Source organism: Anopheles merus, chromosome 2L, assembly GCF_017562075.2.
Source record: "Anopheles merus strain MAF chromosome 2L, AmerM5.1, whole genome shotgun sequence".
In the NCBI taxonomy this organism is placed as follows: domain Eukaryota; kingdom Metazoa; phylum Arthropoda; class Insecta; order Diptera; family Culicidae; genus Anopheles; species Anopheles merus.
This window is the reverse complement of record NC_054083.1, coordinates 43,492,388-43,519,649: the sequence shown is the minus strand read 5'-3', so window position 1 is coordinate 43,519,649 and position 27,262 is coordinate 43,492,388. Positions and strand designations below refer to the sequence as shown.

The window sequence follows — 27,262 nt, the reverse complement described above, 5'->3', positions numbered from 1 at the left end:
CGTCATCCACCAAACACTCTCTAATGCAGACGGCACACAATCAGCGGCACAACTACCACGCGAAAGATCTCCAACACAGACAAGAGCACACGCATACACCCGCCTGAATCGTGCACCCCTCGCCTTCTTGTGGCCCCACCACTGCAGTGCGCACAACACACTGTGGAATGTGTAATGACCGGTTCATTGTAGCGGCGTCTCGGACACACAAAAACATACACACACACACACACACGTACGCCGCACAACTCTAGGCAAAGAGAAGATGACGAAGTAGAAAATAAAGGCCCCGTTGCATTTGGGGGCTCTTGCACACACAGCGGGGAAAGGAACTGAATGCGTGCGTGTGTATGTGTGTTGGTAAGAGTTTCTTTCGATTCACTTCCGGTTCTTTCGATTCACTTCCGGCACAATTAAGCTGCGGGATTCGAAGGAAGGTACGAGCGAGAATGATCCGTGCTGGAAGGGAATGGGGAAACCAGGCACCAGTATTTTATGGGCGAAGCACCATTCCTCTTTCTCTCACTCTCTAGCCCACTCCTAACGGGTTGGACCTTGAAAACAATTTCAAGACCTTCTGCTCTTCCAGTTTCCCAAAAACCTTCCAATACACACACATGCACAGCACAGATGCATCACACCATTGAGGCGCAAGAGACTTCTTGTTATTTGCTACTTCACATTTGCTGCACGTCCACGTCGACCGTTTTTGCAAAAAAAGAAAAACAGGCCCGACAGCTCCACTAGTCGTCGTTCTAGTCACACGGAAACTGTCGATGTGTCAACTGCGGACCACTATTGCGCGAACACAGCCCTATGCGAGGGGGGGTGGGGGGGGGGGTGGAAGAGGAAGACACTTGCACTTGCACAAGGAACCGAGAGACGTACCGTACCCGTGTGTCTTTAGCGATTTGCACCTTTTCGGGGAGAAGAAGGTCGCGGCTGGATAAAAGGAGCGGCCGGTGTAGCACCGTTGCAAGTGTGCGTTTTTGTCGCGATTTTGGAATGCTAAAGAGATACACAGACACACACATACACCGTGAATACCGACCGAGAGCGGGGGAGGAGGGTTTAGGCGAGTAGAACCACAGACTTGGTGCAGAAGAACCACAAACGTCGTCTTCGGTCGTCGATGCGTTTTTGGCGAACGTTCACGTCGGACTGTACCAAGGGCAAGTGTGGACGTGTGCTGGGACCCATCTTCAACCCTCTATTGGTAGCTCACACAAACATACACACACACACCCGTAGTCGCTCTCTCGCTCTCTGTGTTCTCTCACCACTCAGAACAACCCCCACCACTCACGACCATTTTATCCCAACTGGAGCAGAAAAACCCTCTGGTTCGTGCTCCACCCCAAACTTTTCATCCCTTCAACGGGGTGTCATCGCAGCAGCAGCTGGTGGTTGTGATGTTGTGGCACCACTCACTCCCTCTCGCTTTCTCTCTCATCCACATGCCTTATCGTTCGTCTGCGCTCGGTCACTCACGCGGCAGCGGTACACAACATCTGATCGGATATTTTCGCTCTTTCTCTGAGTGCTACAACCCTCTCGCGCATGAAGGTTTGGGGGTGGTTTTGATACCTTCCCCGCAGACCGCGGCTAGCGGGAAATGACACACCGCGCCGCCACCACACAACTCCGATGCGTGAGATAAGCCGCCATGCTCGCGCGCGAGCGCCGCACGCTCTCCATTGCGCTCGAGCGATGCCGCCATGCCGGAACCAAAATGGGGAGAGCGAAAATGGGCGTTAGATGGCGGCGATGGCTGCTGCCCATGGTTGCGCGAGTGAAGGAAAAGGATAGAGGGAGCGAGCGCCCCGACAGGCAGGAAAACAACAACAGAGATTCGGGAGAGGATTCACGGCTTGAAGGTGGTAGTGCAGTCACCGGTTCGTTCACCGGTTTCTGCTTCCATAGGCGCATGCACACACACACACAGCGAACGAACGGGTGTTTCCCATATTTCGCGACGTTAGTGCGTCGTCGCGTGCGTCGTTGTGTGTATCGGCACTTGGCCCATCTTCCACCCTTCAGGATACCCCTTCCCAGGCAGTTCTATCACCCTTCATTGCGACTCCACAGGCAAGGACGAATGCAGCCATTCTTATACTTTACTGCAGCAACGCATGCTCGCGCCCAAGCCCGATTGAAACAAGAGAGAGAGGGAGATAGAGAGATAGAGATAGAGAGATAGAGAGAGAGAGAGAAAGAGAAAGCAAGAGAAAAGCAAAAAAAGTAAGGAAGGCACAAATAAGGGATGGAACAACTCCACGAACGAAACGCTGCTCGTAATATGCCATCAAAATACGCAATCGACGGCCCGTGTGGTACGCGAAAACGGCAAAATGCTGCTGATGCCACACACAGGAGCATTAATGTTGGTTTGTATTTGGACACACGTTACGGGGAAACCTTCTGTAACGGGAATCACGACGGAAAGAATATCATCAGTTAGTGCTTCTCGATAACTGGAGCGAGCCATTTTACGAAGGATCACATCAGGGAAGGAAAGTGCTAAGAGTAACATAATCCAATAATTGGTAATTGACAACCAGAATGCATATGCAAACTTTCGGACATTTTGTGTCGCTTTCCATTGAATTAGTCATCAGGCGGTTTGGCGACCACAGAGTTCCTGATGTTGCATGATTCAGTGCGGAGTTGTTCGGAATCTGGCATGGTGTTTTGGTTTTGGGTAAAGTGAGACGTCCACCCTTGCGCGATTGACAGCTGGTGTTACTATGAACTTATTGGATGATTTTTTGGAATTAAACTCAGGAGAAAGTATTCTGCAAACAGGAGAAGTATTCTGCATGTAAAACTACTTGGAAGGTTTGGATTTGATTTTGATTTGACAGGCTTTCGAATCATATAAGGGAATAGTTCAATCACTTAGGGGAATGTTGCAAATCGGTAAGGGAATGTTGCAAGCAAGCTGTGGAAGTTTGCAATCATATAGGGGAATGTTGCAATCGATTAGGGGAATTTTGCAAGCGTACTGTGGAGCTGTCATCAAACTGTGGGTGCCGCTGTAAAAAGCTTCGAATTGATACCGATGATGTTTTTTTAAACATCATTTGGAGTTGTTCTCGTGTGGGATTCAGCTGCACACATGATAAACTAAATAAATCCTGCTGCGGAGTCGTAATTAAACATGATAAGTTAGTAAGATTGACGAAAATATTTTGAGGTATTTACAGTGGCACCCACAGTATTATGACAGCTCCACAGTACGCTTGCAAAATTCTCCTAATCGATTGGAACATTCCCCTACATGATTGCAAACTTTCACAGCTTGCATGCAACATTCCCCTACCGATTTGCAATATTCCCCTAAGTGATTGAACTATTCCCTTATGTGATTCGAAAGCCTGTATATTTTGAATTCATTAGATAGTTAAAACATGTTAATACTCTAGTTAATAATCAAGTTAGCTCCAGCCTTCTGGGAACGTTTGCAAAGTGCATGACCTAACAACATGGCGCATGACATTGATAACATAATCTACCATAAATACCCAAATAAAAAATAGCATAGAGGGAAGTTCACGAATAAAATCAAACATTAAATATTAACCGATGCTTTATTGTCATTCATGTCGTTGGGTGTATGATTGCAATTATACGATGAGCGAGTAGGCCTATTAAAACTCAAATAAACTATTGCAATTGCATACTTCAATCGAAGCTGTGCAAAAAAAACACCCAGCAGAAGTGTAAATTTGTCTACATTGCTGATTGCTTTAATTACTTTTATTCACCATTCACCACCAAACGGTTTTGCAAAATGATTTCCCCTCCCGTGCAACAAAATTACACATTTGCTTTATTGCTACACGCCGGCATATGCTGCGCGAAACGTGACACTCTTTCCATCTATCAATATATTGGGCATCGCCCCCTACTACTTGTCGCCTTGCTTCCTGCCCGATCGATTACGTTACGAGTTTTTCTTCCAACTCAATCAGACCCTACCGTTGCCGTTTACTCCCACCAGCACTTCCTCACTGCAACCACCCAGAGAGACAGCTGATTTTCGCCTGCACTCCCTTTCACATGGGTAACCCCTTTCCGTAACCCATCGCCCATCAAAAGCATCTCATCTCGCCCTTCTTTTTATATCGCTCGCTGATTCATTGGAATTAATCGTAACCAAACAAACGGGCGAACGAACGCTGCTGCGCGCGTTCCGGCGAAAGGAAAAAGCAAACATTGATTAATCTATCTATCACTCGACCACGGGGCTCCGGGGGAAGGGAGGGGGTGTGGTGGAAGCCAACGCCAGCTCAGCACCCTAACTCGTTCCTACACTCGTCAGCGAGAGCTACATTCCAACACGCCGATTACATAAACACACAGTCGGCAAACATTGATTAATGTAATCGGACGTTCTGATGCTGACTGCTGGTACGGGGCGCGGAGCGCACAGTTTTCGTATGAATGTTTGCAAAAGTGCGGGAAGGTGAGATTTTTGTTGCTGTTGTTTTCTATTTACCATCAACCACAGCTAAAAACTATCCACACATTTTACATCCGCCAATGTTTGACTCAATTAGAGCTGATTAGGGCCTTGCGGAATAAGTGACAGCTTTCACGCCGGTGTTGACACGCCAATTGATTTCCGCAAAACAAATAATAACTTTCAATCCGAACAGACCATCACGAGAGCATTTCTACCTTCTTCTTTTGAAGCAGGATGTAATGAAGCGAAAATGCCGGCAAACCCAAACCTTCATTACAATTAATAACCAACCAGCTGCGTGGTGTGGTGTTGAAACAACCAAAAATCAATGCAAAGGGACATTCTGGCACCGACTGCCAACCAACCTTCCAAAATTGCAGCTTATCATTCTCGAAAGCTTATGATCCCACCACTTAGAAAACTGGGCGTGTAGGCGGTACTGGCTGTTCCCCGGCGCTGGGGCGATTGTACCATCGCACAAACCATTATCCATTTGCCAACCTTTTCCGACCCTCAACCTGGCCCAACGCTGGCAGGCTCATCACTCCGAACTATTATGCAAGCACCGCAGAACTTGCTGACGCTTCCTGACGTCATTGGAGTGTGAAATTTCAACCACCATTACAGCGTTACATTATGCGTATCTTTGAGTGCAGATTATGGCCCACTGCCGACTACCGTCTGTTTTTTTGCGTACGGTTTTGCCAGTTCCGTCATTAGAAGGTATTTGCAAGGCAAGGCTAGCCATTTAATTGAATGGGTGCTTTTATTTTGAAGCGGTTTAAATACGCGATTTTTACAATTGAATGCATCAGTTAAGGTATCAATAAACGTTTTAAAATAGCAGGGTCATAATAAGCATATTTTACGGAAAAGTTTTACGAACTTTGGACGCAATAAAAGCCATCAACTGGTGGTTAATGTGATTCAATGCTTCAAACATCGAACGGAACCGTTTTGCGACGTGCTGCAAGCTAAATCATTTCCAACCTTCTTTTCCATGGATTGATCTAGTGATGTGGTCTCTGGAGCGCATTTACGATTACGATCCGATTCCGGTTATTGTTAACCCGATTCCGGTTATTGTTAGCCCGATTCCGACTCCAGCAAATCTGGAACCACTAGATTCGCCCGGAGTCGGAGTCGTCCGGAATTGGAGTCGAACTTGTCCGGAGTCGGAGCCCCACGAAGTTATACGGAGTCGTCCAGAGTCGTCTGGAGTCGTCCGGAGTCGTCCGGAATCGTCCGGAGTCGCCCGGAGTCGCCCGGAGTCGCCCGGAGTCGTCCGGTTGACTCCGGTTGACTCCGGTTGTCTCCGGACGACTCCGGACGACTCAGGACGACACCGGACGACTCCAGACGACTCCAGACGACTCCAGACGACTCCGGACGACTCCAAACGGCTACGGATAATGCTGGTCGTCGGATCTACCTTCCGCAGTCGACTTCGGATTTTTACCAACGTTACCCATCACTAGATTGGCAGGCCGGCGACCGGTATCTCTCGTGGTCCTGGCTGTACAATCTTAGCAAAAAGGAAAAAGCACATTTTGAATTGGAGCGTGCGCTTACCTGAAAGAAGAGAGAGAGGGATGAGAAAATTAAAAACATAATTAGTTTTCTTGTTTAAATTAGGTCACTTTTTGAAACACGGGCGGAGCAGAAGGGATGTAAGACCGTGCGCACTTGATGGATTACACTTCTTCTCGGGCGTATCCGCGTTAATCACGACACTTCAAAAGTGGCACAGGATAGTGAGATAGCGAAAAAATGGATAAGAATACGTCACTAGGAGAGCAGGATCAGGAAACAGAGTCTTTATTTTATTTTATTTTCACCCTAATCAAGCAATTAGAAATAGGGTATCGGTAAGGTATCTTAAGATACTTTAACGTAAAACAAGAATTAAATATTGTTAAAAAATATACACTAAATTTGAGCTTTCAAGCCTCGAAATCTATATGCACACAGTTATTCATCCGTTAAACACCGATGAAAAGAAACAAATCGGATAACAAATACACATTTAACAGACCGTCCAGCAGCAGCAGCAGATGGTAGCTAAAAATCTGCACCCTCTCAACAGCTGACAGTGCCTCTCACTCAAGCTTGAATTATAGCTTCGCCCGAGCGGATAAGAATCGCGTTCGGTGGTCCCCCATTCGGTCATCTTAATTTCCCAACCTAAACGGCGCGAGGGAGCTGCACCAAAAATTGCATACGCCCGGCTGGCGGGCTGAGTGTTTTATGTGCCTTTCCCTCGCGTCTGCAAACCTCCGTCGACCCATTTGCAATGCAAATGCAGGACGACCTCTGGGAGGAGGTCCCTCCCTTCCCACTAAATTTGTCGACGAGCCAGCCCGACGGGCCAAACACGCCAGTTGTTCTCAAGATGTTGTGGCTATAATGTTTCTGTGTGTTCGGGGAAGGGATTTGTGTTCAAACCCACCAGCACACACCTTGACTGATAAGCTGCCGCCTGCGTCGTGTGCTGTCTAGATCCTAACAGCACCAGCAACAACAACGACAACAAAACAAATTGCCCCCTTCCCGGCTCATGTTTAATGTGATGATTAGCAATTTTTCGAAATAAATTTCAACTTGCCCCGGAGTGGTAAATGGCACACGGTGCGCGAAAGAGAGAGAAAGAAAGAGAGAGGGTTGTAGAAACATAACGAACACGACGGTTCTACTGTTTAGCATGGTCACGGCACGCTGAGTGACTCAACGCTATCGCTCGAGTGGTTGTTGGACGGGGGGTAGTGTTCCTAGCATGCAGCTCGAGAACGGTTGCACCTCTCGGTTTTATCACTTGTAGGGAATCTTAAACCGCATACACACACACACACACACACACACACACACACACACACACACACACACACACACACACACACACACACACACACACACACACACACACACACACACACACACACACACACACACACACACACACCCAGCCACACTGATAGCCACCGTTTATCAGCCATTGCCCAGACGGGCCCGCCAAGAACAATGAGCATTTTCTTAGTCACTGCATCTCTGCCGCAGCACACTATCAGCTGCGCAACGCCACCACGAAGGCAAAAGAAACTTCGAGAATATCGTCCCTAAGAGTACCTATAACTGAGCCACTCTGCACACGACGTCTCTACCAACCCACTATAAAGTGTGGCGCAAAAATCTTCCCAACTCGGTGTATGCCGACCACACGCTACTGCTGCTGCAGGGCCTGCTCACCGCGCAACATTGTTGTTTGTTATCGTAGGTCAGGTGCAACAAACGGAGCCTACAGCTTTACACAACACCGGTAATCTGTTGATCGGGCGTTGCGGAGCAGAGAGCGAGAGAGAGAGAACACACAAGCGCAAGATTTTCAACGCGCCCATGCCACCTAGCGCCCATGTACGACCCAGTCTTACTAAGCCCGGAACCACCGTCTCCGGGACGTTCTTTTCAAACGCCTCAAATTACCTGTTCGTCCCGCAAAAGTGTTGAAAGCGGCACACATTCCAGTGGTGTCTACAGCGCAACCTGCGGCAAAACTTGTGGACGTCCGGAAGAGTGTGTAAGGTTCCCATCCAGTTCAAACACCGCTGCATATTGCATGAGAATTGATCCGGTCGCCACACCCGTCCCCTGAGTCAGGCGTTCGTGACTGAGCAAGCTTCATCAGTGCGCACTAGCGCCTGGTTCGCCCAAATCTTTGCACCAAGTGCAACCCATCAAGTGAGGGAAATGCTTTCAAATATGAATGGGAAGCGTTTGTCCATGCACCCGCGCACCAGCACCACCAGATGATGTACGGACGGAAGGAGAACGGATGCTGCCTTTCTTCGGTCGGTCGGGCGGGGACCGTGGATGTTACGATGTGCTAAAACCAGTTACTTCACTCATCATAAGTGAACTATAGCGCGTTTACAGCCCACAGGCGGCACGCTGTAACTGAGCTGCCAGCCGTCGTGGGGTTGGTGTGGATTGGGAAGTCACCAATCGGCAGGCGGCAACGAGTGTATCGTTTGTGCATCATTTCCCCGAAGCTACAAAGCTAACGTGAAACGCCACTATATATCATCCCCTGTGTGAGAGCTCGATGTGTGTGTGTGTGTGCAGTGACGTGTGTAAGGTTAACGAGGTTTAGTTCTGCATGCACAGATTAAATGAAGCAGTGTGTGCCGCAATGCGCTTTCCACGCTTCAAACCGGCTCGCCTCAGCACTGCTCCATTTGCAAGGTCTACAAGAACGCAATGCTCGAATTTCTCCGGATAAATTCCAAACACTAGCAGCGCAGCGCTGTAACGATTGCAACTGAAACGGTTTGCTGTGGTGCACACACACACACAAGCGTCCGAGACACTTATTGTGCTGAGCTCATTCAATATGCATGCTAATCAACCGGGCGAGTGTAACCGATCCTCCAAATCGCTTACAACCGGAGCGGGTGCATTCTTCGATACCAGAGCGAGCGCACCACACACACACACATACACACACAACGGTGTACCGGCGGCGTCGAAAGCTTCCTTCGTCGTCATCGTGCGGAAGGGCCAATAACTAATTCTATGAAATGTCAGTAAATTAAGTATGCATTTCGTGCACTCAGCAGCACCCGCATTCAGCGGAGAACAATGTGATCTCAAGCGATATTGTGAAGCCGTGTGTGCCGTGTGTATGGATTGTTTGGCAAGGTTAAATATTAATCGGTTTTGCTTTGAGATATTGAGAACGACCTGGGTAGCAAATCTCGACACCTTTAGCTTGCCAGTTTTGGTTCAGGAATTTAAGGAACACAAAACTCTCGAAAAGAATACGAAGCATTCAGGATTCAGACACTGGCAAAAGAAGTTGTATGTGAGAAATAACAAGAAGTATGGAGGAATTCTTCACAAAAAAAACTAAGATTGGGGCCCTTCACGATTCTAGTCAGTTTTTTGTATGGAGTTTGACAGTTGGAGGCTGAAATCATGTAAACACTCCATACAAAATCTCACACAAAACTAACCTACAATTTTTAGTCTAGATTATTCTAGCCTCAAAGCTAGAATTAGATTCGAGTACCTGCTCGAAACAATGGCAAAACAAGGTGGTGTTTACATTCATCCCAAGGTGCATAAAAGGGATCAGGTGATGGAATCTAGCATCAAAGTGTATGTAGTCCAGGTGGTCTCATAGCATTTTTTATAACCAATTTTCAACATCACTTTTTGACAGAATGAGTGAAAACTTTTGCTCAAACAAGCTGTCTGGAGGCTTGACGAATACACAAAACACTCTTAAAATCTTCATTCAGAAACAGAAGCGATACAAACCAGTCTTGCTGGTTCTTCATACACCTTGGGATAAGCCTACCTGTGTATTATATCCACTTAGATTGCTGCTCGAAAACTGCTATACAATGCGAACAGCTGACAGGCTGAAATTTCAGCCTACGAACTTAAAACGGAAAGGGCTCCATTAACAGAAGGTTGCGCAAAGTAGACTCAGATTGATCTAAACCTTCTCTGAAATCTAAGATCTGAGATTTGAAGTTGTAGAGATTGCCAAGAACTTGTGATAATGTTTGCAAATGTATTCATCGTGCAACCCACAGTCAACTTCAAAAGTTGGATGATGTCTTGTATCTTTCCATTGGCATAACATTAGTAGCGGAATCTTAACAAAAACTGGGTATCAGCCAATCTAGACCAATTGAGATCTAGACATCTACAAGTCCAGAATTTAAGATGCATCAAAACAAACTTTTGATAGAAACTTCCAAATATCCAAACAATTGCCGGAAGGTACACAGACATCACTTCAAAGTTGCCCAAAATGCAAGAAAAAGGCGTCCAAAATGCAAATTAAAAAGTCCTACTCACACTCAACAGGATCTTTTTGCAGCCCAGGTGAAAACTACCAATTACACACGACGTGCTCCGATAGCTTCCAGATAAAGTCCTACGATAAGTGCAGCAAGATAAGCATGCGCAAACGACACTTTGTACACTTCTCGCCCAACAAACAAACTCTGGTTTCGAATGGTTCCCTTGTTTTTTTTTGCTGCTCCTCTCCACTACTGGACAGACTGGTAACGCAAATTTTTATCGAACGAATTTGTAAACATTCCTCCCAATGGGTTTCGCTTATCAACGGATCCACAATCTCAATAGGCACAATAATCGTAACCATTACACTTTGCATATCGTGTTCGTCCCTTGCCATGCTACCATTGGCCACTATTGGCGGAAGGATATGTGTTGGGCATATCGGGGGACAACCCCAACTAAAAAAAAAAGAAAATAGAAGCTCGCTCCAAAACATGCCACCTTTTTCCGAGCGGCGAGAAATGACCCGGCAGGTTCATGGTTCGTACAAAATAGAACCAATGATGGAAGCAATCACGTTCCATCACGGGCACGGGGTGACGGGCAAAAAATGAGTTTGGTAACGGCCATGCCATCATTCTTCTTCAGTCGAAGCCGAGTTCTTCGATGTTCGCTCCCCGGTCCGAAAACGTTTGCCAATGCCGAAACGGACCGATTATTAACAATTCTGGGCAAAAAAAATCTATCCTGCACGATCGGAGACAAAGATACAGAGAGAGAGAGAGAGAGAGGAGAGAGAGAGAGAGAGAGAGAGAGAGGAGAGAGAGAGAGAGAGAGAGAGAGAGAGAGAGAGAGAGAGAGAGAGAGAGAGAGAGAGAGAGAGAGAGAGAGAGAGAGAGAGAGAGAGAGAGAGAGTCCCCAGCACATGTGAGCCAGCTGTGGAATGTGTATTGTTACGCGCAGTTGGAACGAGCACACTTTTGACCTTCCATTTTTCTCTCCACCCCAAAATGACTGTCAAAAAAACGGCTCTCGATTGTCAATAAACGATACACGAAAAAGGAAAAATCTCGCTCGCCCAACATAAGGATGCTACAATAAGGTGTGCGCGTCCAAATGACCTCACCCTTTCACCTGGCAAATTCAATCGAATCGGGGAGGAAAAAGCGGGAACACAACCATCGAATGGTCATGCAGACGGCACACGTTCGCAAAACCAGGTACCGGGCGTGGTGCTGGACAGGGATAGGCAAAAATGATTATGTTCAGAACTGATGCTACTGTGTGATGCTGTACAAGTTCTTCTTTTTTTTTTGCCTATCCTACTAGCTAGAAGCAAAAGGCTGAAAAGGCTTCAAATGGCACGTACTGTGCACGTGTCCTTTTACCTTGGTACCCCCGGCATCAAGGCGGCATCTGCTGGCCGCGGTAACAACAGTTCACATTCTGTTGTTCACGAGCGGAGGAGACCCTGGAAAACGGATGGAAATTGGTACGCGCAAAAACACGTTTGTATGCAGCAGGAGGACGGCTGTTAGGGTGGCGCGCGCGTTCTGGTCATCAACACCTTGTTATGGAATAATATGTCAGAGGGCGAACAGGAATCTAGTTAGGCGTGGAATACGATCCAGTAGGAAGAATTATACGAGTCAACAGAGCTTAAAGTACAACGCACTGAAACCTGCTTACTAATTGTCATTCGTATAGACTTGCCAATAAAAAGTTAGCTTTTGTTATCTGCTTGCCATGTCCAAGGTGGTTGATTAACCATTCCAACCACACACTAACACACACACACACACAATCATTTCCCGATGCCCTGAAACTGCCATCCCGCACGTACGTCAAATGTGACACTAAGAGATGTCGGGCAAATACTGGCTGTGACCCAATTCGATGCCCAGATTCGAGCTCCCCGACAGTCACGAACGCTGTCACGTCTGCACCGAGCTGGGGAGCTAAATTTCATCTTTCCCACTTTCCCGAAGAACATTCTTCATCCTACCCGTGCGTACAAGATGGCGACGATGATGTTGACAGTGGGCAGGGGAGGGCAGAGCGCCCCTATTGTTGCCGACGAGGCATTGTCACGCTCGTCAAATGTTAGTTGCCAATAATAAATACAACCATGCCGGCTTTTTCCCTTTCCACGCGCTAGGCCTCCACGGGGAGTGGGTGAAAAGTTTTTCTTCCAAGCTGCAACACAAGCGCGTCTATAGCCCGTGCAGAGGGTAGAGGGTGGTGCCAATGACATTGGACTGCTTCGGGCACGGTCTGTGTGTCCCCACCCGAGCAGTGTCCCACGCGTGGTATGGTAATAAATTAAATCATTTCTACGTTCTGCTTCGCCTCGAACGCTGCCGGTTGGCTTTCTTCACGTAACGCATAACAGCAGCAGCCGGTTGGCGATCACCCGGGGAACAGAGCATATGTTCGTTAAATTAGTTTACACAAAGCAGCACACACTCACGTATGAAAGCGCGAGCAAAACAAAAAAGCTATCTGTCAACAAGATCGTAAGCAAAACTATTGCGATGGAAAATTACATCCCCATCGTGAGGGGCGCTTCGTTTGATGCACCATTCTATTCCGCGAATGTGGAGTGTGCATAAACCTAGTATGAAACACACGCACACACAAACGGGGGAAGATGAACATAGCAGCCGCTAGATGCGCTATTAATTTCATAATTCGCACTACCACCTGCTGCTTCCCGTTGGTGGCGTGCGGCAGCGCCAGCAACGGGTGTGATGATGGTGTGCTGGAGTAACATGATTAAATCCCACACCCAGCGGATGTACGTGTCACGCGGGCTTTTAGTGTGCAGTGGCGTACACATTGCAACCATTGCGCCGTTTATCTTCCGGGCAAAATCGGTGCCAAAGCAGTGCAGCAGGCGCGCTCAGGCGCACTATAATTAAACGGTGTACGCCGAGGGAGGAGGTTCATCTTCACACTCCTACGGTGTCTACGGCTCAACTTTTAAGACGCGCAAAACCAGGAAATGAAGACGCGTAGACGCTGCAGACTGCAGACCCAGCAGTGTGCGCGAGTCGAGTGATATTCATATCGTGTGGAGTCATTGTTTAAATTTAATTTTTCTGTTTTGTGTCATTTTCAATAGGGTTGTAACCTCTTTCCCAAGAACGCGAAACCAGCGTCTTTGCAACCCCAGACACCCAGCGATGATGATAGGCGTTTAATGACGCATGAAAACTTTCCTTTACGGCAATTGGATTCGATTAAAACAGAGGAATCATTAGCGAAAACGGAGGGAGAGAACTTTAGGTGCAGAAATAACAGTGCGAAAGTAAGTTACTAGCGCTTGATTGTGTAATTGAGTTGAAAGTAATTAGTAGGGTTGAGTTACTTTTGGATTGCTGCGCTTTAGGCTCCACCAGTGTAATATTAAATTAAAAGTGATCTCGTTAAAATCATTGAGGATTTGAGTGTGATATAATCCAATCCCGCTTCTCTTCATATTGTTTATCAACGATGTTACCCTCGCTTTACCTCCCGACAGTATCAGTCTGTTTGCCGACGACGCAAAAATTTTTGCGCCTATTCACAACACAGGTGTACAATCTTTCCTGCAAGACTGCATCGAAATTTTCTGTTCGTGGTGCAAGCGTAATGGACTGACTATCTGCATCGAGAAATGCTACTGTGTGTCTTTTAGTCGATGCAGGAGCCCAGTGACTGGGACCTACTTCATGAACGGCACTGCAGTTAATCGACAGAATCATGCCAAAGACCTGGGCGTTCTGCTTGACTCTAGTTTGAACTTTAAACAGCATATCGATGACGTTGTAGCCAGAGGAAATCAATTACTTGGCGTGGTTATCCGGACAACTAATGAATTCCGCAACCCCATGTGCATCAAAGCTGTGTACAACTGTATCGTTCGTTCGGTTCTGGAATATTCGTGCGTAGTCTGGAGCCCAACTACCGCTTCTTCAATTGCTCGACTTGAGGCGATTCAACGTAAGCTCACGAGATATGCCCTACGCCTACTTCCCTGGCAGGATCGCAACAATCTTCCTCCGTATGCTGCGCGGTGCCGTCTTCTAGGCCTTGAATCTCTTTCGGTTAGAAGACGCAATGCACAGTGCTCTTTCATCGCTGGATTGCTAAATGGCTCTATCGACTCATCGCCTTTGTTGCATCGAGTCGATATCTATGCACCATCCCGAACACTTAGGTCTAGAGAAACTCTACGGCTCGCTCAACCCCGTTCCAGTGCTGGTCGGTCTGACCCTATGTTTCGCATGTCGGCTGTCTTCAACACTGTCTCGGATTGCTTCGACTTCGACATCTCAACTCAGTGCTTCAAGGAGCGTCTCTGGCTTTTGCCGTGGCCGCAGTGAATTGCGATGCAAATCTTGTTTTTGCTATGTATTTTTTTTTAATTGAGCTGTTACATCTTAATTAGGCCACACGACCCGTTAAAGATTAAATAAATAATAATAATAATAATAAAAATAGAATTAATCTTGGTATTTAATAAAGATTTATCGACTTCAGTAAGTTATCTATTAAAACAATACATTATTAACAACCGGTACAACCAGACTGAAGTAGCGTTGGGTAAATCTGACTCAAATTCATCAGTCTGAATGAATCTTCGGAATGATTCAATGAATCTGAATCTCGGTTGAAAACCTTCATGAATCTCAGAAAATTCATGAATCTTTGAAAATTCATGAATCTTAAAGATTCAGGAATCTCGAAAGATCCATGAATCTCTACATGAAAGATACTTGAATCTCTAAAGATTCAAAGATTTAATCATTATATCTCGAAAAATTATCGAATATCTAGGGATTCATAAATCTCTAAAACATCATAAAGCTTGAGCTTTTTATTACTATTCTTCTTGGCATAACAATCTACGTGGTCATGTCAGCCTGTCCAGGCTTTCGAGAATTCTTGGAAAGTACCACGCAGCCGGATAGTTTGTTTTGATACGGGAAGTCGGTCCATGCAAATTTTAAACCCCCAACAGGCAAGTTTTAGGTGGGATTGGGCAAATTCAATATTTTGGAAATCATACATCTCTAAAGATTCATAAATCCTTGGAGATATATGAATTTTAATGGATTTATGAATCTTATAGATTCATGAATCTTGAGAGATTCGTAAAACTTTAGAGATTCATGAATCTTTGAATATTCGACTCGAGATTGGGGGGACTCGTCACTGAAGATTCATATGATTGAATCTCAACGAAAGATTCATATAACCCAACACTACACTGAAGCATGGAATGTTGGCTCACAATTATAGAAATTACACTGCGATAAATACTTACCATTTCCTCAATCTATTCCATCGTTGCATCATTAATCTTGTCCCTAACAGTTTTAGAAACACCGCTAGCAAAAGAAGCGCACCAAAATAGAAATAAATAGCAATGACTTCCTCAAACCTTTCCCAATACATATCTCACAAACTCATTTTTCAAAATTTGCAAATAAAGAATAAGCGCTAGCAAAAAAGCAAGTATTGTTTTCCCACGAACGTTCTCATCTTCCATGTGCCCTATTTGCAAAGCTCGAAGCAACAACAAACAAAAAAACACGGTAACCTCCACACAATTGAACATTCTTGCCCGATGAAGCGTACCCGCTGCTCTACTCTCTCCGCCTCGCCCACCATTCTAAGTAAAAGTAATTCAAGTCAACTTTTTGCCTCCCCCACGCCAATATTTGGCACATTGAACAGTACAAATTCGTGGCAGGAAGACTGCGCGGACTGGAGCGATGGGCAAAAACAAACTGCTACTGCTGCTGCACGAGGTAAATGGTGGGATTTTTCTTTCTTTTTTTTTTTGGCCAACCCCGAAATTCACCCACTTTCGGGGCATGTTGAAACTAATCCTTTTCCGTGTGCCAACGACCGTCGTCAGTGACTTACGGCGTGTGGTGGCTCGTAATGTATGCTCTTTCGGCTGGAGGGCAGCGCAGGTCCTCTCTATCCTTCTGTTGGCGAAGAGGGGAACAAAATGTGACGACCCATGTTGCCCTCAGCATCCCTCCCTCAATCCAAAAAAAAAACCGCCGCAAAAGAGGTTCGCGAGTGGGGGTGTGGACTGGAGGTTCATTTGCATAAAAGAAATATCTGTCATGACGCACAATTCCCGCTGCCCGCACAACACCACCCCGATCTCTGACTGCTTTTCTTTTCCCGGGCCCGTGCCAAACACAATAGTGTTTCGGCTGCCGGGGGAAAAAGCTGCCAAAGAATAGCCATTCCGTGGCAAGCGATCGTGGCAAAATGCGAGCGATATTGTGCAGGGGGTGGGGGGGGGAGGGAGAGCCGGTAGCTTGGCAATGCCACTGGAAGCTGCGCGGGTGAACCAAAGAGTGAAAGCATGATGATGAGAAAATTCCACTGTCAGTGACGAGGCGATGCGCGCTCACACAATGGCTCGCACAAAACGCTCTGCGAACATCCGCAAGCGTGCGCACGCACCCACACAGACACAACGCGAGTATCCTTGTCCGTTTGGCGACCGGAAAAGGTCGAAGATTTTGCATCCCTCGAGCTCAAGGGTTTCGTTCGTTCGTTCGCTCGCTCGCTTTGCTGGTTTTACCACATTTTTCAAAACAATTTACTTCCATCGAAATGGACAGCGAATGGGGTGAGGGAGTCCAGCGTCCACTCCACCACCACCACCAGCCACTACGTAGCCGATGGAAAATCAATTTGTTTGATGAACCACAATGGACTGGACCGCAGAAACGACCATTTCTCTACCGGACGTCAAGCAACCAATGTGGAATAATATCAGTCATCCTTGGACAGCGCTGGATACGTAACAGGCGAACTCACTCACTCTTTCTCTCTCTTTCTCTCTCTCTCTCTCCCTATCTCTCTGCCAGCTCGACCAATGAACGGATCATGTTTGCTTCATTTGAAACGAAACACCCTCAACCCCACACCGAACATCATCATCGATAGGTCAGAGAGGAATTCCCATTTACAAGACAATCGGGGCACACGAACCAGCAAACCAGCAACTTCTGCTGTGGAAGTGTGAACTTGAAATTGATTTCCGACGAGCTTCCCGTTGCCGAGGAGCGGCACTCTCAAACTCCGAACTACCAAACAAGAAGGAACTTTTAGTCTTCGTGGGCGCCGCTGCTGCTTCTACATTCACATCCACACCGGTTCACTCTTCTCTTCCTGTCCAGCGCAGACGGAAGCGTTGTTCGCTCAAGATCGCTGTGTGCCAGTGTAAAAGAAGCCGGCAAAACCGCACACAGCCGGAAACCAGCGCCCACGTGTCCGGGGAGATGGCAACGGATCCGGCAACGAATAATGGCATTCCATTCCATTACTAGAGCATTCGCACCAATTTCGCAAAACTCCAAATCCTGCTGCCCCGCCGGGCAAGATATTGCGATGTCGTTGGTGGGTGGCGGTGCCCGAACTTCCGCCCGCTTTGTCCAGCACATTCCACACACCAACAGCACAGCGCGTGTCGGATGGCCCGGGACGATGTGGGAAGAAAATCTTGGGGAAAAAAATCGACTGTGATTCATGTCGCACCGTTGTCAGAGCAGCGCGGTACATTCCACGCCAGATGCGAGGACAGGGTTCTGCCAGAGGGTGCCGCCAGTGTAGAGTGCTTTAAGAAAAGCGCACGGAAACTTTCGTCAAAATCCAATGTCACCGATGACACACACCAACGCAACAACCAACGTTTACTGGGATGATAAACACCGGGCGAAGACGTATCGAACATCCTCTCTGCGGGCTGCGCGTGTCCACGTGCAAGAGGAGTCAGCCACAGCGAAAGGACATTCAGTTGAAATGGAATTCAACTATCTAAAAGTGTGTTCGTGTAAGTGGGTGTGTCTGTACGAGTATAGGTACGATTTTTGATACCGATAAAGAGAGTGGAAAAAAGATTAGTCCCCTCCGTCGCGTTCACAATGACATTTTGGACACAATATTATCTGCTGCCCTTGTCTTGGCTCTTTTCCGAAAGGAAAAAGGTCAGCGAATCGCGTCTTTCACTGATTTCACCCGAATCGGGAGAAAACCCCAGGGTACATAATGTTTGAAAACTGGGAGCAGCACAGCACAGCCAAAAGAATGCCAATTTGTGGTGAAAGGTAATCGTTGACTTGTTTTAGGATCATGAAGTTGAAATGAGATTTCCTTCCTCCTCGGGTGGAGGGAGGTGAAGGAACAAGCCATGGAACACGGCCATATCAACCCTTCCAACGCCTTGCGCGTCGCCTTTTAGTTCGAATTCAACGGAGCAAAAGTAAAAATGGCTACAAAAGGGAGGGAGAAAATGAAAGGAAGAAGTTCGAACGCGGAATTGAATTGAAGGACAACGCACAGTTCATCATTTTGCTCTTTGTCGTTACTGCCCACGCCATAGTCACTTCGTTCTTCTCTCTCTTTCTCTCTATCTGACTCTCCTTATTCCTACCTACAAGTGCAAAGAGGGAAGAGTTTTCGTACGGGAATGTGGTGGTTCCGCGTAATGGAATGGAATGGATGGCTCTTCATTCACATTGAGAGGCTGTGAATGTTTTGCCAGACCGAGGAAGATTGTGCAAACAAGATAAGGCTGATCCTTCGGTTCTTGTAATGTGGCCACGCGACTGGGAGAAGGAAGGTAGGATGGGTAGGTAGGGAAGCCCATTTTTCCTGGCTTTACTTCACTTCGGGAGCCATTTTTGTAGAATGGGCACTTGACGTATTATTCGGCGTTTGATTGAAGTACATCGAGTTTGCTTTCCTTTCCGTTTCAATGACAAAAGCAGGATGACGGGTCGGGACGCAATTTTGATGGCCTGGTGGAGGCATTGGAGAAGGAAACTCATCGGACGGAGCTTCGGCCCTTGTGGAATGATGGTTTTGCGTTGTGTTGTTGCATAATTGAGAGCGTATCAAGCAAGCTGCTTACTGTAATGAGTTTACTGTAGTCCTCTTGTCTATTCTAATCGATACGTTCATTAACAGTATGTTCAAATAATAGATTAAAAACTGTGGATCTACAAAACATGTTTTACAACCCAAGAGAAAAGTTAGAAAGACAATAAGAAATATTGACTCAGCTAAAGCCGTTTGTTGCCTCATTAGAAAAAGTTGTTCAAAATTCCCGAAAAAACAGTAGTAAGAGCATCTACATTGCTGATTTGCATACATATAGGGGTCTAAAAATGGGGATTGGATTGTCAAAGCGCCTGCAGCTATGCAACCTGCCAAACAACTATCCTTTATTTACGTTTATAAGAGAAATACACAGTGTATTTTTATAACGTAGAAGTTATATCAAGAATAGAGTTCATATGTGAACGAATGAATGAGCGAGTGTAAACGCACAAATAACAATTGGAGTATATCTACACCATTGTGTATAACACTCCCATCAACAACCAGTATCTGAATGCTTTCCAGTGATTAATACACTTAAAAGCATTCCAAGATTCCTTTAACTCCTAAACACTCCCATCATTCCCAAGGCCTGCACCACCCATGAGGATCTATAATTGAAGTCACGCACCGTACATTCTACACAGACTAAGGCAAATGGAAAGCTCCTACGCTTGGCTAGCTGGCGAGGACCGCGGTATGTTTTGATTCGTCGAAGAAGCATGTTTGCAAAATAATTCTGCAAAACGGGAAAGCAAACAATAATAGTCGGGGGCTCAATGTTTTGAGAGGATTAGTAGATAGGAGGGCAGAAGAAGAACAAAACCGAACCAGTCTTTGAGACTACTTTCCATCTATTCTACCCCTCCGTTTGCCCGTATCGCAGTTGAAGAGAAAGACTACCGATAGAAGCAACACACCGGAGCATCTGCCGACTTTACCGTGCGTTTTTTTTCCTACTACTATCATTTCAGCCAGAATCTCCAGTGCACAGTTTCGAGGGGATCAGTCAAGTAGCGAAAACATTGCGGAAAAACGTTGAAAATACATTTCTGCCGCTTGATCGTACCCCGAAGGGCATTTCATCCGAAAGGGATCAGAACGGTCCCCGGGATCCATACTGGCGTCCGCCTTCTGCTGTCGCTGCTGCTGCAACGGTCAACTCCATTGCTAAAGTGCGGACGTGGAGAGGTGAGGAGGAACAAATCTCTCGGAAAAATGGTCAACAACCCGCCAGCCCTCGGCAAATAATCATCCGTGAAGGGTTATGGAGTTGTTAGGATCATCGGCATCATCTTCGATTGTTGGTGGTTTGAATGAAGCTCACACACACACACACACACACACACACACACACACACACACACACACACACACACACACACACACACACCAACACACGTAAACTCGTATGTACATAGCCTCGCCGCATATAACCCCACTCGAGGCGCCATGCATGGAAAACCCGGGACAGGCAAACAAAGTTCAACTCCCGGCGTTACGAGTAGTAATCGAAAATCTATACACTCCTCCTCCGGCAGCCGGTTTGCGCGAATGTCAACGAGCGGTCGGTGGTGCGACTGGCCAGCAGTTTGTTTACCACCATCAATATTATTCCGGGCTGTGCCGGGTGAAACTATCGTCCCGTTTGGAGCACCACTCGTACAACGTTGCACCACTTTCGGGATTGCCACAGTGCCGAGAGCAGAGGTTAAATTCAACAAGGTACTGTCCAGAGGGATTTCATCAACCTTCCCAGCCCCGGCACTACTGTAGCAGGTCAAGGCGAACCTTGGATTTGCGATCGAGTGGAAAACAGGAAAGGGAAATGTTGTGCAAGCGCGGTCTTACGCTGGGCGCAGTACGCAGCCACAGGTACTCGGTGTTGTCTGGTAACCGACAGCATCCGACGTAGCCGAAGGGTTCGTCGGTACTTCGCGCGGCGGCAAAGCGAGAGAGATCGGCTCTCTTCCATTTCGGGTGCCGTCGTAGCAGGACGTGTTTTCTACCGCGTATCGTCTTTTTATATGTGTACAATTTTTAATGTGTTAGTTTACTTTTGTATTTTGTCGAATAAAAGCATATAGTACCAAAACACAAAAGTGGCGACGAGTTAAGTGAACCCAGTCAACTTTTTTTTTAAGTGCAACAATTCCGCGAAAACGCCGTAGAATGTTAAGCCCCGAAGAGACGCCGATCACCGAGGAGCAGAGACGGCTGTCGCAGAATGGTGTCCTGAACGCAGCATTCATACAGCATCCACCACCATCGCAGAATGCGCCATCGTTGCAAACAACATCGGACATCACAATGATACAGCAAATGCTGCACCTGTTACAGCAGCAAATGGCCCAACAGCAGCAGCAAATGACACAGCAGCAGCAACTATTTTCTCAGCTTATGCAGCAACGGGAACAGCAGCAACCTACACCAGTGACCCATTATAGTGAGCTTCAACCTACCGCGAAACCCAGCAATCCGGAGCTCATCCTCGAAGCTCTTGCTGGCAATATTACCGAGTTTCATCATGATGCGGAAGCCAACATCACATTTGAGTCATGGTACGCGCGATACGATGACCTGTTCGCGCAAGATGCATCCCGTTTGGACGACGCAGCAAAAGTTCGACTCCTTGGACGAAAGTTAGGAGCAGGCGAGTATGCTCGTTTCACCAATTTCATTTTACCGCGTGCCCCCCGTGACCTTTCATTTTCAGAAATGGTGGAAAAGCTCACGGTGCTTTTTGGCAAAATGGAGTCGACCCTAAGCAAGCGGTATAAATGTTTGAGCATCACCAAATCGCGCTCCGAGGATCTTTTGTCATTTACCGGCCGAGTAAACCGCGCATGCGTCGATTTTGAATTTGCATCTATGACAGAAGAGCAATTCAAATGTCTCGTCCTGGTATGCGGATTGAAGGATGAATGTGATCGTGATATTCGTGTCAGGCTGCTTGCTAGCATGGAAGAGCGCACAGATGCAACCCTTGCGCAGCTAGCAGAAGATTGCCACCGGCTAGCACGAGTTAAAGCGGATAGTGCTATGATCGCGACCGATACGAGCGAACGTGTGCACGCGGTCCATGCGAGTGGAGATAAGCAGCGGTACCAGAGGAACGACGAGCGAAACTCCAAACCGTTTGACAGAAGCACTGGTTCCAAACCCCGTAATCCGTGTTGGCTTTGTGGTGCATTGCATTGGTCCAGGGAATGCACGTACAAGGCGCACAAGTGTCGTGATTGCGGTCGCATCGGTCATCGAGAGGGACATTGCGCTTCCTCACACCGCCGCACGAGGCATAAGAAATTTTACCAGCGACCATCCGTAGCAACCAGAGTGGTACGAGTCAACGTTTGCAGTGTCCAGCAGCACAGAAAATTTGTGACCATCCAGATCGGGAATAAATCAGCAAGGTTACAATTGGATACCGGCTCGGATATCTCGGTTATCAGCCAGCGCATGTGGAAGCAGTTGGGTAAACCATATCTGACACCAGTAACGGTAAGAGCCAAAGCAGCATCCGGTGACGTCCTCAGACTGGAAGGTGAGTTCATAGCGAACGTGTCCATTGCAAACCGTACAAAGCGAGCTACCATAAGAGTGTCCAAAATGGAGTTGGCGTTGTTGGGAGCGGACATGGTTAATCTTTTCGCCCTAGGAACGATCCCGATGGATAATTTTTGCAACAACATTAAAGAAGCAGATCCACGGTCCTGGGAGGACAAATTTCCGTCGGTATTCCATGGCACGGGGATTTGTACCAAAGCCAGCGTACATCTGCAGCTACGAAAAGATACCCGTCCAGTGTTTCGTCCCAAGCGCCCCGTTGCGTATGCAATGGAAGAGATTGTCAACAAGGAGCTCGATCGGTTGGAAGGCTTGGGCATTATATCACCTGTCGATTACTCGGATTGGGCAGCACCAGTCGTTGTGGTCAGGAAGGCTAACGGACAGATACGACTATGCGGCGATTATTCGACCGGCCTGAATGCAGCTTTACACCCGCATGAGTATCCACTTCCGTTACCACAGGATATTTTTTCTAAACTGGCTAGATGCAAAATATTTACACAACTCGATCTTTCAGATGCGTTTCTCCAGGTGGAAATAGAGACAGGATGTCGGCCATTGCTCACGATTAACACTCACCGAGGCCTTTACCACTACAATAGACTCCCCCCAGGCATCAAAGTAGCACCGGGAGCATTCCAGCAGATCATGGACAAGATGCTCGCCGGCATAAACGGAGTATCAGCCTATATGGATGACGTGATTATCGGTGGTAAAACGCAAGAAGAGCACGACATCGCCCTGGAGGAAACAATTAAACGCATACAAGACTACGGCTTTACAATACGATCAGAAAAGTGTGCGTTCAATAAGCCACAAATCCGCTATTTAGGGCATATTATAGACAGCCAAGGCCTCAGACCTGACCCGTTGAAGATCGAAGCCATTAAAAAACTGCCTCCACCGAAAGATATCTCAGGAGTACGATCGTTCATCGGTGCGGTGAACTACTATGCAAAGTTCATCCCAAGTATTAGAGATCTGCGTTACCCAATGGACAAATTGCTGCAAAATGGTAACACATTTGAATGGACACCGGAATGCCAAAAAGTGTTCGAGCGTTTCAAAACCGTTCTTTCTTCAGACCTCCTGCTCACACATTATGACCCGAAGCTTGACATTGTGGTTTCGGCCGATGCTTCATCTATTGGACTTGGGGCAACGCTTAGTCACAAATTTGCTGATGGATCTCTTAAGGTGGTGCAACACGCATCTAGAGCGCTGAGTAAGGCTGAAGAGGGTTACAGCCAAATCGATCGAGAAGGTCTCGCCATCATATTTGCTGTAACGAAATTCCATCGGATGCTATACGGTCGACATTTTACGTTGCAAACCGACCACCGGCCATTAGTGCGAATTTTTGGAAGCAAAAAGGGGATTCCAACGTATACAGCTAATCGATTGCAGAGATTCGCATTAACACTTCAGCTTTACGACATGACCATCGAATACATCCCCACTGGTTCTTTTGGCAACGCCGACGTTCTTTCTCGCCTCATACAAAACCATGCAAAACCAGAGTCGGAATACATCGTAGCAAGCATCGAATTAGAGCAGGATCTCAGGTCAGTTGTCGTAAATGCCTTACTAACATTCCCTATTCGTTTCAGAGACATTGAGCTCTACACTCAGCAAGATCCGTCGCTCCAGAAGGTTTACAAGTACGTGCGAGATGGTTGGCCTCGCGACGTAGCTTACGGAACAGATCTTGCACGGCTCTACGATAGAAGGGAATCGCTGACCAACGTGGATGGCTGCATTCTTTTTGGAGAGAGAGTAGTCATCCCGGAGAAGCTGCGCAATCGCTGTTTAAATCAACTACACCGAGGACATCCGGGAATGCAGAGGATGAAAGCGGTTGCACGTAGCTACGTATATTGGCCTAAGTTGGATGACGACATAGCACGCTATGTGGCCTCCTGCGAGGCATGTGCAGCAGCGGCAAAATCACCGCCAAGGGCAACATCAATGGCGTGGCCAAAACCTTCGGCAGTTTGGAACCGAGTTCACATCGATTACGCAGGCCCTTGGGAGGGCGTTTATTTCCTGGTTGTAGTCGACGCGTATTCCAAATGGCCGGAGATCGTCAAAACTACGAGCACCACCACAACAGCCACGATTGCCATTCTAAGGAACTTGTTTGCTCGTTTCGGTATGCCTGCAACCTTAGTCAGCGACAATGGCACACAGTTCGTTAGCGGTCCGTTCAAGGAGTTTTGTCAGCATAACGGGATTGAGCATATTACTACGGCTCCCTTTCACCCACAGTCGAACGGACAGGCGGAGCGATTCGTCGATACTCTTAAACGTTCTTTGAGGAAGATCAGAACGGAGGAGAGTAAGCTAGATGAGGACTTGGAGCTTTTCCTGATGACGTATCGTTCTACACCAAATGCTCAACTCGAACAGCAGAAAAGTCCAGCGGAGGAAATGTTCGGTCGCCCGATAAGAACTGCATTGGAGCTATTGCGACCTCCTTCATCGTGTGAAGAATCATCCCCATCATCATCAATTTCATCAGTTCGCAGATTTCATCGCAGCGACACAGTTTGGGCAAAGTATTTTAGCAACAACTCGTGGAAGTGGATCCCAGGGGAGATTGTCCGCAGCTGCGGGCGTGTAATGTTCGAGATCGTTGCCGAAGATGGACGGTTGTTAAGGCGTCACGTAAATCAGCTGAGGCGACGAGTTGGTAACGGTTCATCACCAGCAGTTCAGCTACCCCTTGACGTGCTGTTGGCGGAATGGAAGGCATCCAGTCAGCCCGAGAGTGGACATCATGTACCGGCAACCCATTCTACTGATCAGTCTGCATTTGAGACATCCCAACACACTGCGGCCTCCACACCACCACAACCGCAGCAGGCCCTGGAGACCGAACATCCTACAGAAGGTACGAACCAGCAGCAGATAGGCGTGCCACGTAGGTCTTCTCGCGTTAGAAGACTCCCCCGTCGGCTTGGAGCCTATCAGCTCAATTAACAGGGAGAGATGTTGTGCAAGCGCGGTCTTACGCTGGGCGCAGTACGCAGCCACAGGTACTCGGTGTTGTCTGGTAACCGACAGCATCCGACGTAGCCGAAGGGTTCGTCGGTACTTCGCGCGGCGGCAAAGCGAGAGAGATCGGCTCTCTTCCATTTCGGGTGCCGTCGTAGCAGGACGTGTTTTCTACCGCGTATCGTCTTTTTATATGTGTACAATTTTTAATGTGTTAGTTTACTTTTGTATTTTGTCGAATAAAAGCATATAGTACCAAAACACAAAAGGAAAAGAGAGAGAAAAAAAAACCCTTCCAATTGCAAGTGGAACACCGAAAAGCTATACCATTTGGATGCAGTTGCTTTTACACCACAAACGGGCCATGTCGTGTCCCGGGCTGTCCCAGAGCGGTCAACAAACATGGGTCGTTTGGACAATCATTGACGTCCTCCTTACCGCCTCCTTTACTGGGGGAAGGTTCTTCAAGGGTTTTGGAAAGGATTTTCGGTGTCCAATACAGACCCGAATGGGGACGAATTCGAAGAATATTTTTCGGAACATATGTTGCAATACATCATAACATTGAGAGCTGATCCAAAATAACTTCTTCATGTGCTCAGCAGCAGCCCAGCTTCCCGTGTCAATTGTCAATTACGATTACGGCAAGAATGGCATTACATCTGCTAGCCCTCAGAGTACGGATCAGGCTTAATCGAAAGCTACCGGGTACATCCAACCAGCACATGTCTTCACTGCTTCCAATGACGTCAGCACTCGTAACGTGCTGTTAACCGTGGCCCCGAGTACAGTGGCGTGTTACCACAGCACACGCCCAGTTTTGCAAACGGAATGCATTAACTAGCGTGAGTCGTCAAAATGCTACATGTGTACGCACGGCACCATACATAAAAGATAAGCGTTTACCACGAATTACGCATACACCCCCGGGGGGTGCGTTGCGAGGAAGCAGGTGCGAGTTGTGTGCAGCAATGTCATCAGGAACGAATTTTCGTCACAGTTTTTGTCACAGCTCCATTTGCCTGAGCCCTGGTGACATGACCAGGATCATCCTGTAACGGTCAAGGGTAATGCAACTACCGAGTTGCGAGATTACATAAATTAATAATACATTCAAATGGGCCCACGTGAATGGCGATAGAAACACACACACACAAACACACACAGCACACGTTCGCAGCATCCAAACAAAATGGCTTCCCGGGCATAATGATATTAACAATTCCAGGGCTACTAACACGCAAATGGGAGCAACGTTCAGCCCCCAGAAAAGCATACTGTTTCGATGTTGCAACGGAAAACTGTTGGGGATGCTGCTTCTGTTTCTGCCAAGCAAAACACACAACAACAAAAACAACAACAAAAAAGTATCAAACCATTCGACATGGGTCGATGGTGGTGGTCTGGCAATAAAAACTGCACTCGTCGTAGTGCGACCGTCGCAGCGAACGATTGTCGGCGGACGAGCGCAGGAGATAAACTGCGTCATATGAATGAATTATGGTGCCATTTTCGGCCACT

At 47.3% G+C, this 27,262-nt stretch overlaps 2 protein-coding genes across 31 annotated transcripts in view; one reads left to right on the top strand and one right to left on the bottom strand.

Annotated features, from left to right (window-relative positions):
- The window catches only part of LOC121592004 (protein alan shepard), a 204,518-nt gene that overhangs the window by 113,386 nt on the left and 63,870 nt on the right, over window positions 1-27,262 (bottom strand). For 2 of the 30 annotated variants that reach the window (XM_041913187.1, XM_041913188.1), the window contains exon 1: window positions 1,052-1,189. The exons of 26 other annotated variants lie outside the window; for them this stretch is intronic. The gene's annotated coding sequence lies outside the window, so the exon portion shown is untranslated. Of the gene's footprint in view, window positions 1-1,038; window positions 1,190-27,262 lie in introns of those variants that run through there. 2 more of the 30 variants (XM_041913189.1, XM_041913190.1) reach the window with 2 other exon arrangements.
- LOC121592003 (uncharacterized protein K02A2.6-like) lies at window positions 20,741-26,049 on the top strand. Its single transcript, XM_041913158.1, has 2 exons — window positions 20,741-23,759; window positions 23,829-26,049. The coding sequence occupies exons 1-2, from the start codon at window positions 21,347-21,349 to the stop codon at window positions 25,724-25,726; spliced, it is 4,311 nt and encodes a 1,436-aa protein (XP_041769092.1). The 5' UTR covers window positions 20,741-21,346; the 3' UTR covers window positions 25,727-26,049.